The 12,981-nt window shown below is 38.3% G+C and overlaps 1 protein-coding gene across 1 annotated transcript in view; it reads right to left on the bottom strand.

Annotated features, from left to right (window-relative positions):
* Positions 1–12,981, bottom strand: part of LOC127644695 (putative palmitoyltransferase ZDHHC13) — a 28,031-nt gene that overhangs the window by 3,744 nt on the left and 11,306 nt on the right. The window contains exons 9-16 of the mRNA XM_052128015.1: positions 10,524–10,657; positions 7,857–7,957; positions 7,144–7,268; positions 3,275–3,337; positions 3,085–3,178; positions 2,911–2,994; positions 2,640–2,797; positions 1,817–1,914 (exon numbers count right to left, since the gene is read on the bottom strand). Of these exons, the coding sequence (XP_051983975.1) occupies positions 1,817–1,914; positions 2,640–2,797; positions 2,911–2,994; positions 3,085–3,178; positions 3,275–3,337; positions 7,144–7,268; positions 7,857–7,957; positions 10,524–10,657 (857 nt within the window). The remainder of the gene's footprint in view (positions 1–1,816; positions 1,915–2,639; positions 2,798–2,910; positions 2,995–3,084; positions 3,179–3,274; positions 3,338–7,143; positions 7,269–7,856; positions 7,958–10,523; positions 10,658–12,981) is intronic.

The raw sequence follows: 12,981 nt of genomic DNA, 5'->3' as shown, positions 1-12,981 counted from the left end.
ATATAATTTAAAAATCATTACTTTTTGTTTTTATTAGCATTTTTCATACTGTCCCAAATTTTTCAGAATTGGGGTTGTAACAATGAGAAAGACAATTAAATATTACATGGTCTAAATATCGTAACTATTATTATTTCTGGATTGTGCATTTGAATCCACAGAGTTTTTACAAAATGTGTTACCAATTAATTATTATTTACCAAACTAAAGAGTAAGAGAACAGCGCAGATGTGTAAAAGAGCTAGATGTGTCACTTTAAATGTATTTTTCTGACATCAAAGATTTTAGTCAGTGATAAAAGACTATTTTTGTGTGTAATGAGCCAGTAGAAGTGACGTGCATCAAGTTAGCGTCAGTCAGTCAGTGATTACATTCATCTACACACTGTGATTGCTCGGATTACTACTACTACACTACTAAAGCTGGGAAAAACCTTTAAACAGCTTTAAACTGACAACTTCAGCATTAAGACTCATCACAGATGAGAGACACAACAGAATAATGAATTACACCATGGAGAAAATAGGATGTATTTGACCAAAATGACATTATCTTCAGAAAGCTGACTAACACAGCAGCATCACTGCTTTAGTTTCGAGACAGACTAAGATAATCGCACACACTCTCTTTCTCTCTCACTCACAACCTTGTTTCTTTAATAACTTGTTAGAAACAGCCCAAGCCATGATACTACTTCTAAAGTGACATTTTTGAGAGGGTTGGACGCATCATTTGTTTTGAACCAGGAACGGCAGATTCTGATCCATCATGTAATTAAGTAGTTCATGCACAAATGCGTTTTTTTGTGACCGTACCAATTTTTTTTATTTTCAATTACTTGTTCATTAAACTGTTGTAAATGAGCAATATGATATTGCTTAAATAAACCATTATTTTTCATATCGGCATTTTCATGCTTATTAACGATATACAGATGGTTTCAATTTGGTCAATAATTGGCCGATAAATTTCGGCAGCTGATACATCGGTACATCCTTATTTCAGATAGTCAAGAAACCCCATTTAAATGACATAATTCTATATCCTACATTTTTTTTTTAATCAAATTAAATGCACTGACTCTGTACTTTACACATTTTTAGAAAATAAAATAATAAAAAAAAAAAACTCACCTTAAATGGTTCACCGTTTCTATTACATTTACAGTTATTTATGTGTTTATTTTCTTTTCTTAGGTCAAACTTTAGTACAAGGCATAATCTGTGTGCAAAAGAGCAAAACTAAATAATTCATTCATAATTTAAATAATTTAAAAAGAATGTTTGTCCCTTGATTTCATGTCAATGGTGTTGTCAATGATAAAAACGTTAAGAAAATGTATTTTGAAAATACCGAAAGTTGTGGAGAAGGACTTCCAAGGTCTAAGTTCAGAGGTCAAGTTGTCCTTCATGATTAAAAATAATGTCAATATGCTAAAAAATGTTTACTCTCAGCTTTTATGCCTGAAAACTAATCTTAACTAAATTTAAAATATCAATACTTTGACACTCTAGCCATATCAGTCTTAAAGCAACTTTATTGTACACATGGTACTGGGCGCACATTCATGAGTGCCACCATGTTAAGATAATATGTCCAGCCAAATATTACTTGCTTTACCTCGATGATAGAATGCTTTTAGTAGCGGAATAAATAATGGATGACTTCAAATTGGACATTGAGTGATGCTGAATTTACACCACTAGATGTCAGGGCAACAAAAGAATTACTGAGTGTAGCTTTAATTAAGTTCTTATTTAACAGCACTGTTATAAACCTTCATTAGTTTCAACTGGGAAGAAATTCTTCAGCTTACTTGAACGGGTTTTGTCTGAGGGAGAAGGATTGAGGGAGCTTCCTCTGTCTAAACGTCAGGTTCACTCTCTCGGCTGTCGTCAGACCCAGAAAAGCAATCTGTAAGGAAAGAAAGCCAGTATGTTTAGTCTGAGCTACTGTCTAATTTATCCTCACATTAATACTTTTTATGTGTAACCACATGAAAACAACTTGGTCTCCTAATGAAAGCACTTCAGGTGACTCAGTTTAAATCTGTCCAGTCAAGTGCATTATTCACACTTTTAGTAGTATCTGTTCATCATTCAAAACAGCTGTTAGGTTTTTCTCCTTTGAGAACTAGGGATGCACAATATATTGGTAACCATCTGAGTAATGGCTAGTATTGGTATTGATCTGATTAGGTCACTATTGGAAGCATTCCAATTCAAACCACATGTTCTTTTTCTATGCCAGGTTTCCAAAATATATGCCAAGGAGCCTGCAGCTGTCCAAATTTATTGTGAAAAAGGAGACACATTTTGGTCCGTTTCTCAACCAAAACTGATCATATCACTTCAGATGACATGGATTAAACCACTCGAGTCATATGGATCACCTTTACGTTTTTTCTTTGGGAGCTTGAAAGTGTTGGACCCCACTGACTTGCATTATATGGACAAAAACACCTCATATATCCTTAAAATAAAAAACAAATTTTGTTCCGCAGAAGAAAGTCAGTCATACAAGTTTCAGATGGCATAAAGGCGAGTACGGTAAATGAGAAGACCATTTTACATTTTTGGGTGGACTGTTGCTTAAAGGTAACTACAAATTAAACCCATATTGAAGGGGCTGTGGTTTACCTGGTAGAGCTGTAACACAAGAAGTATGGAGGCCCAGGAGATGTTCAAGAAAGCAAAGCAGAAAATGTAGAGCACCCAGGGAGAACATCCCGTCAGAGTGGTTAACGCCCCCCATCCGCCCTCCTCAGCATAGTGTAGCGGGCAGTGTTTCGACCAGTCTGCGCAAACACACACACATTTTTTATAGTTTATTTAACGTTTTCTTCTGTACAGACAAAAATGCCAGATGTTATTGTAAAGACATCAATTATTGAATATATTTTGTACTTACACATGATACTGCCGTAGAACATCCAGATGCAGAGGAAGTTCAGAGTCACAAGGAACAGCACAAAGAACGGGTGATTTCTGGCCCCTATGGAACAGGTGAGAAAACAGAAGAATGAGGGAGAAGTAAAGAGAGAAGTAGTATATGGCAAAAAAACTCTCAGTCTGTGCACGTTACCGATGCAGCCATTGATCCAAATGGAGTGGTGATCCTGTTTAGCGACACAGGCATTACAGGTAAAGCAATGACTGGCTCTCATTGGCTTCCTCATCTGCAAAACAAATGTATTATTACCTAGAGCATTTGATGAACAAACCTCTAGGAAACGATACGATTTTTGGAATAATACTGCATTGAGAGAACTTACCATACAAGAAGTACAAAATATTCTGGGATCCAAACAGCCCGCCTCTGCCAGAACCATAATATTCTACAGAAAGAGAAAAGAAAACAAGTATAAGAAGAGAAAGAGTGTACACTATATACACCAACAGGAATAATGAATGAAGTCAGGCAATTGTAACCATTGCTCTGGGCTATTCTGGTTTATACTGACATTTGGTTTAGTGGCACTGCTAATATTGCAGGATCGTTAGTCCTCATTTGTAAGTTACTTAAATATGTAAAAACGTTCTGGCAATACAGAAAGTCACACTGAATACACCAATCAGAACATACTGATCTCAACAGTCACACATATAAATAGCAAGAATACCAGTATTCATTTCTACTAGAGGTAGACTGTTATATCAGTTTTTCTTGATTAATCAGTGAAACCAGTAGGTACTTTTTGGAACTATCGGTTACTGGTAAAAATCTATGCATATTTGTATTCCTCCGTGGCTGATGCTGACTGATTCTACACTTACGTATAACGACTTGGTTGTACAGTATAACAGCGGCCTCTAGAGGTGAAATAAAAATAAAATCATGTGGGGAATTGCTGTATCTAAGGATGTGTCTCGTTTCGAAAGCCTTCGCAGGGTGAACGGAAACCGAACGTAACATGGTTGCTATGACAGCACGCTACTCTTTAACAAGCACGAGCACATTGATTGAGAAGGGAACAAAGTCGCTTTGGAAGGGAATGTATGTGGTACATTTGAGTAGAGTTATTATGATGTAGAGAATAAAGACAGTAGATTTTACAGGTGTACTTTTAGTATCTAATACTTTATTTTAATGACATATTAATATAATTATATATAGTATATACTCTGCACCCATCGACTGAGGTACTTCAACTTGGGAATTAACATTATTTGCGTTTTAATATTTCCGGGCAAATTGGCATTATTTTTTTTTTTACAAACAAAGAATTGTGGGTTGTGAGTGCCCACGAAGGATACACATCCGGAGGATGCAGCCTTCCAAACGAGACACAGTCAAACTGTTTCAGCTTTTCGGATGATATTCACGTCCTACGATTCGATCGACGAGCGGTAATTTGGTTTAATCATGTAAACTGATCCCTCATGTCGCAAAAGACACGCAGCTCCTTTAAGACTTCAGCAGCACTATCATGGAAACACAGAGAGTGCGGAATACTGGCAGTGTTGTAGGACAACAAAATGATTCAACAGTTAAGAAGGATGCAGTGGGTGAGGTATGGCGAATATGAAAGGTTTGCGTACTGTACTGTTTATGTGGCGTTTCACACGTGACAACGCAAAGGGAAAACGGCGCGAGGTTAGAAACGCTCCTTATTATCATGAAGGCAGCTTCTCAGTTTCCGCCAGGCACAAGCATCTTAGTAATAGAGTGAATTACAAGATGTGGTGCAATTCAAACATCTTTATTAAATATCTCCCGATGAATTGACAATAATAACAGTAGCACCTGTAGAGTTCAGAAACACATGCTCCTCCTCCGCATTCCCATTCATCTCTTACCCTAATGAGAGAGCGAGCATTCACCTCATTACAAGTTCAAGTACCAACTTTTAAACTCACAATTCCTGACATTTAATCGTAAAAAACATTCCATGTCTTATATCAGTCAGGATCACTACTTTATTTAAAGATTGTGTAATATCAGAATAATAGTAGAGATAATTATTTATTTCAGATTTGATTTCTTTCATCACATTCCCAGTGGGTCAGACGTTTACATAAATGTTGTTAGTATTTGGCAGCATTGCCTTTAAATTGTTTAACTTGGGTCAAAAAATTTGAGTAGCCTTCCACAAGCTTCTCACAATAAGTTGCTGAAATTTTGGCCCATTTCTCCAGGCAGAACTGGTGTAACCTGAGCCAGATTTGTAGACCTTGCACGCACACGCTTTTTCAGTTCGGATTGAGGTCAGGGCTTTATGATGGCCACTCCAATACCTTGACTTGGTTGTCCATTTTACCACAACTTTGGAGGTATGCTTGGGGTCATTGTCCATTTGGAAGACCCATTTGCGACCAAGCTTTAACATCCTGGCTGATGTCTTGAGATTTTGCTTCAATATATCCACATAATTTTACTTCCTCAAGATACCATCTATTTTGTGAAGAGCACCAGTCTCTCCTGCAGCAATACACCCCCACAACATGATGCTGCCACCCCCCTGCTTCACAGTTGGGATGGTGTTCTTCAGCTTGCAAGCCTCACCCTTTTTCCTCCAAACATAACGATGGTCATTATGGCCAAACAGTACAATTTGTGTTTCACCAGACCAGAGGAGATCTTTGTCCCCATGTGCACTTGCAAATGGTAGTCAGGCTTTTTTATGGCGGATTTAGAGCAGTGGCTTCTTCCTGGCTGAGCAGCCTTTCAGATTATGTCTTATAGGACTCGTTTTACTGTGGATAAAGATACCCATTTCCTCCAGCATCTTCACAAGTTCCTTTGCTGTTGTTCTGAGATTGATTTGCACTATTCGCACCAAACTTCGTTCATCATCTAGGAGGCAGATGACCTTCCTGAGCGGTATGATGGCTGCGTTGTCCCATGGTGTTTATACTTGCTTATTGTTTGTACAGATGAACATGGTACCTTAAGGCATTTGTAAATTGATCCCAAAGATGAACCAGACATGTGGAGGTCAACACTTTTTTTTTCACAGGTCTTGGCTGATTTCTTTTGATTTTCCCATGATGTCAAGCAAAGATGAATTTGAAGGTAGGCCTTAAAATACATCCACAGGTACACCTCCAATTCAGTACACCTCCTATCAGAAGCTAATTGTCTAAAGGACTTTCCAAGCTGCTTAAAGGCACAGTTAACTTAATGTATGTAAACTTCTGACCCACTGGAATTGTGATATAGTCAATTAAACCGGAAACAATCTATCTGTAAACAATTTTTGGAAAAATCACTTGTGTCTTGCACAAAGTAGATGTCCTAGACGATTTGCCAAATCTATAGTTTGCTAATATGAAATCTGTGGAGTGGTTATAAAATTAGTTTTAATGACTTCAAACAAACTGTATGTAAACTTATGACGTCAACTGTAATTATAGATCATTGTTACAGAGCCAATTCTCCGATTCGATATATGCAAAATCTACAATAGGTCGACCTCTAATTTCTGGTCGACCTCTAATTTCTAGTCCACTAGGGGAAATGCTTCTATTTTGCATTTTTCTAACGACTTTTTTCAGCATAGAAATTTGAGTGAGAAATTAAACTTAAAAATGTACATGATTATTAAATGATTACACATTTGATTACACACTACATTCATATTGTCAGTTTTTGGTTTGTCCCCCTTTTTGCTTTAATAATGACAGCATGCTCTTGAGCAGAAATGGTCTGACAATCCATGTTATCCCAGCATGAAATGAGAATGTTCCAAAGAGCATCTTGTCTTCTTAAATGAAAGCAAGAACTTAACATCGTCAATGCCACAAATCTGCTTATTTGATTGGTGATCTAGAAATAATAAAGCCAAATTTTTTTGATTCATAACGCATCTTTGTTTTACATTTTTTTAATTGTATTTACATCTATGCTAGCTTATAAATCCCATATTTTTGATGTGTACTCCATTTTTAACCCCTCTCTGTCACATCACATAAAAAATTAATTGTCCACAAATGTAAAACTGTAAAACATATTTTATAAAAACACTAATCATAATAATCTTTGACAGCTTGCCCAAGTTTTTTGTTGTTTAATTTAGTAAAAATGAATCACACAAAACAGACAGCACACAGACAAACCAATCAGAATCGCACTACAATTAATTGACAGTATAATAAATTGATCAGCATAACAGCAACAAATCAGACAATGTCCAGTCATTACCTTTTTCTTCTCCTCCTCGGTTGCTCTGACGATGCCAGGGTCTGTCCTGCAGGAGCGCAGGTAGTAATACAGCAGAGCGGTGATGTTCACTGTAAAGAGTATCTGGACTGTAGCACTGGGGTCATGTTAACAGCACATATGTTAAGGCAATTCCAAAACAGAAACAGAAATGGCATTTTCTTTAGACTATTAATGTGACTCTTTTCTTTCTAATTAATGAGAGAAGAGCAGAGATCCAATTCATTTAACAAAAATGTAAAAGGGATATACATATCAGTGCGACAATGCTAACATGCATAAGATATAGATAAATCACTTTTTTATACAAAACTGCCATATGGATATTTGTTGTTCTGTAGAGAATAAACTCATTTATTCATCATTAGAGAAATTATTTCACCATGTCAAAACAATAGATTCATATTTTATCTTAGTAGTAGGTAAAGTTACAATGGCAACAATTAGCGATAATTAAATTCATAAAGCATCAACCCCCTGTGATGCACTAAACCTGCCCCCGGCTTCACATTTCCTTAATTATTCTGTCATTAGGATTAATCTGCATTGTCTTAAAGGCAGGAAAACATGCGTGTAAAATTTCTGTATTTATTTGTGAGATGTTTTTGCATGTAGAATATGCCATGGCTGATATGAACACAAGCGTATGCGTGTGTGTGATTGGAGAGGGATGTCTGGGTTTTATAAAAGGATATCAGGCAGAAACCACAAGCCCCAGGTGACCACCATCCAGAAGACAGAGGCCATGAGACCTGTCGAGGGAATCAAGGACCGTACTGCCACAGTCGCCAACTGCCTGAAGAGTCAAACCACACATGCACACAAATGGAAAAGCAATGTTAGAGCATAGCTAGGAAATAACAGCTCTTTCAATCTTCCTGTGCCTCTTTGTAGACCGATGTATTGCTTTTACAGATTCATTTGTGCAGATAGTTGCTTTTAGAACAATTGGTTATCGGCAAAATCTATACTGATTGTTGCAGATAGCTTTTATTTTATTCCTCTGTGTCATGTTGGCGTTGTATCAGAGTAAAGGCTTTTCAATAAAAGTCCCACGTTATGGGGGCCTAGGTAGCTCAGCAAGTAAAGACACTGACTGTCACACCTGGAGTCGTAAGTTTGAATCCAGGGCGTGCGCTGAGTGACTTCAGTCAGGCTTCCTAAGCAACCAATTGGCCCAGTTGCTAGGGTGGGTAGAGTCACATTGGTTACCCTCCTCATGGTCGCTATAATGTGGTTCTCGCTCAGTAGGGCACGTGGCAAGTTGTGCGTGAATGCTGCGGAGAATAGCATGAAGCCTCCACACACACTAAGTCTATGGGTTAACGTGCTCAACAAGCCACGTGATAAGATGCATGGATTGACGGTCTCAGACGGATGCAACTGAGATTCATCCTCCACCACCTGGATTGAGGCGAGTCACTATGCCACCACGAGGACCTAGAGCGCATTGGGAATTGGGCACGCCAAAATCAGGCAGAAAAGGGGAGGAACCCCTCCCAAAATAGTCCCACGTTACGCACCAACTCTTCCTTTTTGTTTTCTGGTTATTATTATTATTGTTTTGGTTGAACAAAAAACTGCATGTGGGATTTTATTCCTTTTGGACTCTTGTAGCTTCTATGTCTGTGCCCGTCACAGTAATGAAGGATTTGTATTTTTGCTGTTGTGGTTGAATTCTAGAACTCTAATCTTAAAACTATCAGCCAATAAATCGGTTATCAGACTTTTCCAGGACCTTCATTATCGATTGGCAAAATCCACTCTCTGTCCACCTCTGCCTCTTTGTGCCAACCTGAAATTTTCCCAAGTACAGACAATCAAAACCTCCCTCTCAGTGCTTCTTAACTGTGCTTACAGTGCCCTCTTGTGGAGGTCAACATCACTGCAAACTCATTTAGTTGCCCAGTTCAAATAATTACATTCAACAGATGAATCCAAAGCCAATGAAAGTTAATCCACCAGATTCCAGAATTCAACTTGCAATATCTCACATAAAATCTCTGATGAATATTGAATGTTCATATTAAACAAGATTTTAACATTTTCTGACAAAAATGCCTGCCAAGGTAGGTGTGGGTTTTGCCATGTTGTTGCTATGCAGTTATGTAATGTATTCTAACACATTGCAATGGGAGCATGACAGTTATCATCAAGACTCCAGTGGTTATCTATGTCAATCTCCACCTTTGACCAGGTCGGGACCAGTAGGTGGTTGAATGTGAAAGTCACTTCCATAACAGTATGTGGAAGAGAAAGTGAAAGAGATTGTAGATTTACAGTAAAAAAGAACTTAAATATGAATCTCGCACCCTTACCTATCATAGTCATATGGATTACTTTAATACTGCCTTTATGTCCTTTTTTGGCCTTCTGAGAGCTGGTCACCATTTACTTGCATTGTGAGGACAAATAGAGCTGAAATATTCTTCTAAAAATCTTCATTTGTTTTCAGCAGAAGAAAGGGTTGAGTAAATGATGAGAACATTTCCAGTTTTGGGTGAACTACACCTTTAAATAGCTTTGGTGTCAAAAACAGTTGTGAACATCTTCCATGTCTATGTTGTTTTCTCAGACATTGCGTGAATGAGCCTTTAGCAAAGCTACATATTTTCATGTTTTAAAAAAAGACCTGTTTATACTGTGTGAAATGGTGAAATTATACAGACAATGCAATACATATCAACATTTTATGTAGTATTCCTAAAAGAAGGAAAACAAAAAATGTACTTGTGTTGGGTTCGGAAATGTGTGTGGATGATGGTAAAGAATTTTAAAAGTTAACGCTAACTTTGACAGCCCTAAATTACATTAAGGTATTTAAAAAATACTTCTTTTTTTTCTCCAAATTTCTACAGACTACCTAGTGCTCCCTTTCAGTTTGACCCCCCCCCCCTTAATCGGTTATGTCATAAGCTGTGACATACTAATGTTTTGCGTGAATAATAAATAGATTTTTGTAGCAACAGAGCCTTAATACGCAGAACAATAAAAGTCAACTATCAGGAAACATTCTGTTCCGGTTAAGTGTGTGTGTGGATGGTTTGGGTGGTTTACGAGGAATTTGTTTTAGGTTACAAGCTGATAATTACAAGAGTATAATGCTATAATTGTGGTTTATGAGGTCATTTCTAGTGTCCCTATAATTCATTTTAAAACATACTAAACGATGTTTTATTGAAAATGTAAAAATGCAGAATGGTTTTTTTTGAGGGTTAGGTTTAGGGGTTGTGTTAGGTTTAGGGGATAGAATCTATAGTTCACACAGTATAAAAATCATTATGTCTATGGAGAGTCCTCAATGATAATTGGCTGCACCAACATGTGTGTGTGTGTGTTTGTGTTAGAGAGTGTTTGCTGACCTTATAGTGATGTTGATCACGGCTATAATGCAAGCGAGTAAAACTCCCTTTAGTAACCAAGACTCCGTCCTCATGTCCAATATGGCACCGATGGCCCCGACCACAACAACACTAAACACACACTGTAGATAGACCTGAAACAGAACACACACACACACAATCACAACATGCACATTATCACACATTCATCCTCTGAATAATGAAGTCTTTCAACGGCAATGAAAGTCTAAAATCAGGGTTAAATCGGAGGAGGAATGTGGGTCAAATAATAAGTGGAATGTTACTTTCTCCTTTCATAAAAGACTATAAATGGGGAATTCTCCAGGGCCAAACATGCATTATTTGAGAAATTGGCTGCTGTTGTTCCAAGGTTAAGTGCAACTCTGGGATTTCAAGTCGTCCCCTCATTTCTTTCTTAATAAGGTTGGTGAAAGCATTGTGTGTGTGTGTGTTTGTGTGTGTTAAAGAGTGTTTGTGTGGAACTTCGGTGTAACAGATTTTAAATGCAAGCCATAGAAAAGCATGGAATTGTATGAGATGCAACAACATTTTTCCTTTAAATAATACAAATAAATATTATTTATATAGTTCACTTCTGTGCTTCTGATTTTTGGAGCATCAAATATTTACTTTGATAACAGCACTAATAGTATTTTAGTCTTAAATGAGGAACAAAGCCTATGTTTGGAATGGAATGCTAGCGTACAGCTTACTGAACACTGTGCAGAATATACACTGCCTACTATTTTTAAGATCCTGTTTACACCTGGTATTAAAGGGATAGTTCACACAAAAATAAAAATTGTCTAATCATTTACTCACCCTCATGCCATCCCAGGTGTGGATGACTTTCTGTCTTCTGCAGAATATAAACAAAGATTTTTAAAAGAATATTTCAGCTCTGTAGGTCCATACTGGTATGATCAAGTGAATGGTGATCAGACCTTTTGTAGCTCCAAAAATCACATTAAAGGAAACATAAAAGTAATCCAGAGGTTAAATCCTTTCTCAGGGCAAGCAAAGCCTTCTCTGCTGGACTAACATGCCAAATAAAGAAATATTTTTCATCCTTTCATTCTCAATCAGATGTATTTTTAATCACTTTCCACTCTTAATTAATCTACAAACAAATAGAGAAAAATTTAAAGTTTATCCAGTCAGAATGTATTCCTTGATGCTTACAAGCAAAGTGTGACTCACAAATCACATGCCCGAAGCAGAGCGTGAGTTTGATCTCACCCCATCAGGTCTTCAGAATATTTTTTATACTCTTTTCAGAGCATTAAGTGTCGTTTCAAGTTTTGGATTTCGTGCGTGGACGTGCTTTTAAATTGTCAGTTGGTATTACTAGTTGACTGCCACGTAATGTCCATCCATCCATCCATCCATCCATCCATCTTCAACCGCTTATCCGAAGTCGGGTCGCGGGGGCAGCTGCTCCAGCAGGGGCCCCAAACTTCCCTATCCCGAGCCACATTAACCAGCTCTGACTGGGCGACCCCGAGGCGTTCCCAGGCCAGTGTGGAGATGTAATCTCTCCACCTAGTCCTGGGTCTTCCCGAGGCCTCCTCCCAGCTGGACGTGCCTGAAACACCTCCCTAGGGAGGCAGCCAGGGGCATCCTTACCAGATGCCCAAACCACCTCAACTGACTCCTTTCAACGCAAAGGAGCAGCGGCTCTACTCCGAGCTCCTCACGGATGACTGAGCTCCTCACCCTATCTCTAAGGGAGAAGCCCGCCACCCTTCTGAGGAAGCCCATTTCGGCCGCTTGTACTCGCGACCTAGTTCTTTCGGTCATGACCCAACCTTCATAACCATAGGTGAGGGTAGGAACAAAAATTGACCGGTAGATCGAGAGCTTTGCCTTTCGGCTCAGCTCTCTTTTCGTGACAACGGTGCGATAGAGCGAGTGCAATACCGCCCCTGCTGCCCCGATTCTCCGGCCAACCTCCCGCTCCATTGTCCCCTCACTCGTGAACAAGACCCCGAGGTACTTGAACTCCTTCACTTGGGGCAAAACCTCATTCCCTACCTGGAGTACGCACTCCATCGGTTTCCTGCCGATGTATGTAATGTATGATAGGCATATGGTGATTATTCATTGTGAATCTGTGTTTTCTTAATGGCATAAATCACACTGAAGGCCTAGACTTTTAATGCACAGCCCACATTCAGATGTGAAAGTGAAAGTGGAGATTTATAGTTAAAAAGGACTTACATTTTGATCTTTTTCTCACCCACACCTTCTGATATTGCTTCTGAAGATATAGATTTAACCACTGGAGTCTTATGAATCACTTCCGTTTCATTTATGTGATTTTTGGAGCTACAAATGTCTGATAACCATTTACTTGCATTGTATGGACCTACAGAGTTGAGATATTCTTTTAACCCTTTCCCCACCAGCGTTTTTTAAAAAAAGTTGCCAGCCACCGCCAGGGTTTTTGACAATTTTC

This window comes from Xyrauchen texanus, chromosome 1 (genome assembly GCF_025860055.1).
Source record: "Xyrauchen texanus isolate HMW12.3.18 chromosome 1, RBS_HiC_50CHRs, whole genome shotgun sequence".
Classification (NCBI taxonomy): Eukaryota; Metazoa; Chordata; class Actinopteri; order Cypriniformes; family Catostomidae; genus Xyrauchen; species Xyrauchen texanus.
This window is presented reverse-complemented; position numbering and strand designations above follow the sequence as displayed.